The following is a 2,876-nucleotide window of genomic DNA, read 5'->3' as shown; positions in this document are numbered from 1 at the left end:
CGTGTGAAATGCTACACCAATATCCATGTACCACTCATTGTCGGAAGTGTGGAGCGACATGATCTGCATAGTTGTCTTAATGTATGTTCGTGTCTGAGATGATATAGTAGTTGCATATGCCTGAGGACATTGTCCTAAGATGTTTGACTGCTACAAAGGACCTGTAGGGCGTGTTTGCTGAGAGGTGGGACACGAGCACAACGACATATCACATGGTGGCGGAGTCCAACCCCATGGTTGCTAGGCTGAGTAATGTTATTGTTATTGTCAAAGAGGATAGGACCATGATGGAGGGGCATTGGGAACTTTAGATTGATGACCATGACGCTTACCATGTCCCCGTCCTCGGCCTTGGCTGCCACGAGAACAAGCACAGTTTCTTGGGCGACAATTGGCATGCTGAGAGGTGTCTTCAGAAGGTCGTTGTTGAGTGGTATGCATGGAAGAATGAGAACCAGTGCTAGTCATTTTAACCATTCCAGTTTCTTCCAAAGTGAGCATGGAGCGGGCTTGATAGAAGGCAGGAAGAGGATTACTCTGGAGAATCAATGTACTAACATTATGGTAAGCTTTTAGAAGACCATATATTAGTTGAACAACCAGACAATGATGGTTGACAGGAGAGTCAACATTTCTCAACTGGTTAGAGAGCATCTTAGGATGTTGATAATAAGTAGACACATTGGAAAAATTCTCCATGTGAGTGTTAGAGAACTCTTGCTCGAGAGTGATAACGCGAGCATTCTGATTGTCCTGAAAAATGTCAGCCAAACGATTCCAGGCTTCCATAGCAGTGAAGTATGGTTCCAGTAAGGTGGTCAGCAGGTCAATGAAAATTGTGGAATATATCCATTGAAGAACGGTAGAGTCAAAGGTAGCCCATTGTTCATACTCGTCAGTAGAGGAATCTATAGGTGGTTTCTTGTCCGTAGATGGAACAATATGATGTAGAACACAATGAGAGTGGGCATGGGTTCGTAAGAGCTCGGGTTGTTTTCCATATTGATCTTTTTCCATCTCAAGAACAATATTATTATGGTTCTTGATGTTTGAAGCAATGATAGCGGGGTGAAACTCCACCTTTGAGTCTCCGAATGAGGGAGAAGAGGTTGTCATCTTGCCGATATCATAACTTACATGAAAGGTAGCTTTGTTATTGGTGTTGTTAACACGTGACCAGACTCATATATCGCATGTGGGAGAGAGAGAGAGAGAGAGAGAGAGAGAGAGAGAGAGAGAGAGAGGATGCAGGTTCAGTAGAGGGTTGTTGGCGTGAGAGTGAGAGATTGTGTGGTGGTTGTTGAGGCGCGAGAGAGAAATAGCACGGAGGATGGTGCGGCGACGCTTAGAGGCTGACGAGGCAACGGTCTTGGAGGTCGTAGAGAAAGAAGGCAATTGTGCAAAGAGAAGAGTTTTATTTTAGAGAAAGAGATCACTTAAGATTGATACCATGTAAGATAATGAAATATTTCTTATTTTTTCATTCACGTGAATAGTATATATATATATATATATATATATATATATATATATATATATATATATATATATATATATATATATATATATATATATATATATATATATATATATATATATATATATATATATATATATATATATATATATATATATATATATATATATATATATATCACTAAATTGTTCTTCAGAATAATTTGTACTTCTTTTGAGGAAGCAAAGATTAACTATGAAGTTTAGAGAAAATAAATTTTCTCCCAACTTTTCTAATGTCTTAACATTTGAAGTCATGATCAAGGAATCACTCAAGGAATTTGTAATGGACTTTTAGCGTTCGAAAGTTTATCAATAAATTTAAGTAGATTTAAATAGTTAATTTATCTTTGTAGGTTGACATGTTTTTAATTTTCGTTTTTATATTTTCAAAAATATTTTTTAAATATTTATATCTATTTGATTTTAATCTATAACGGTAACATTCCATTTAAAAAAAAATAATGGGACAAACGCGGCTTATGTGACTCTAACTCCAATTGCTCAATCAAATTGGGAATTAGATTCTTTTTTACGTTTAAGTTCACAATTTTTTAATCTTAAATAATTGTTCCAAATCAAAAGACTAACACCAAAGTTTTGCTGGTTCTGAAAAATGCAGGCGAGTGAACTTCCATTGAATCAATGTTGTACATATTTGTTATTTGATTTCATAATTAAATATGTAGATTAGTCTTCTTTGATAGAACATTTGATTATACTCCTAGCCAACATAGAGACTAAACATCTACTTTAAAGGTTGATTTTATGTTGAACATGCTTCTAAATGAGAAAGTTCTTCAAAAATTATACAATCTGAAGCAAGTTTTTGAAAAGTCCTTCAGTGTTAACTTTTTTATTTATGTAAACTGTATAGCTTTTGATGTCAACATTCTTATGTTCAACAGGTTCTATAATTACATTCCAATCTTTGTATGAGCAATATGTTGAAGGAAAGTGTCCAGCACGTTAATGCCGTTTCATCATTTTATTTACTATGCATATTTTTCTGTGACTACATCACAACATTGCTTGGGATAATGGGAACATTCACCTTCATGGTTCATCCTTTTTAAGCTATAATCAGTTCCATCTTTTTAGGATGGACAATCATGTTAACAAATCATTTTCACTTGACACGGACACTGAAATAGCAAAACATCGAAAATAATTTGAAACAATAAATAAATCGAACAATGCGTTTGTGTCAGACACTAGTCACACATTTGTTTTATTGAGAGGTGTCGGTTTTCTATCTTTTAATCGTTAAAAAGAGCAATTTTCAACAAAGAACGATCTGCATATATCACAAACACTGGAAATATATGTCGTAACAAACTCAAATGAACTGGTATATCATA

General features: G+C 35.0%; 1 protein-coding gene across 1 annotated transcript; it reads right to left on the bottom strand.

Moving 5' to 3' along the window:
* Positions 1-267: 267 nt before the first annotated feature.
* On the bottom strand, positions 268-1,116 carry LOC127081822 (uncharacterized). Its single transcript, XM_051022050.1, has one exon. The coding sequence runs from the start codon at positions 1,114-1,116 to the stop codon at positions 268-270; it is 849 nt and encodes a 282-aa protein (XP_050878007.1).
* Between the last annotated feature and the right edge of the window lie 1,760 nt (positions 1,117-2,876).

The sequence above is a fragment of the Lathyrus oleraceus genome, chromosome 5 (assembly GCF_024323335.1).
Source record: "Lathyrus oleraceus cultivar Zhongwan6 chromosome 5, CAAS_Psat_ZW6_1.0, whole genome shotgun sequence".
NCBI lineage: Eukaryota > Viridiplantae > Streptophyta > Magnoliopsida > Fabales > Fabaceae > Lathyrus > Lathyrus oleraceus.
The sequence above is the reverse complement of the archived record's forward strand: the minus strand, read 5'-3'. Positions and strand labels throughout refer to the sequence as shown.

Bases quoted from the DNA above. Each gene is read 5' to 3' on its own strand.
- LOC127081822 (XM_051022050.1), bottom strand. From the start codon at position 1,116: ATGACAACCTCTTCTCCCTCATTCGGAGACTCAAAGGTGGAGTTTCAC.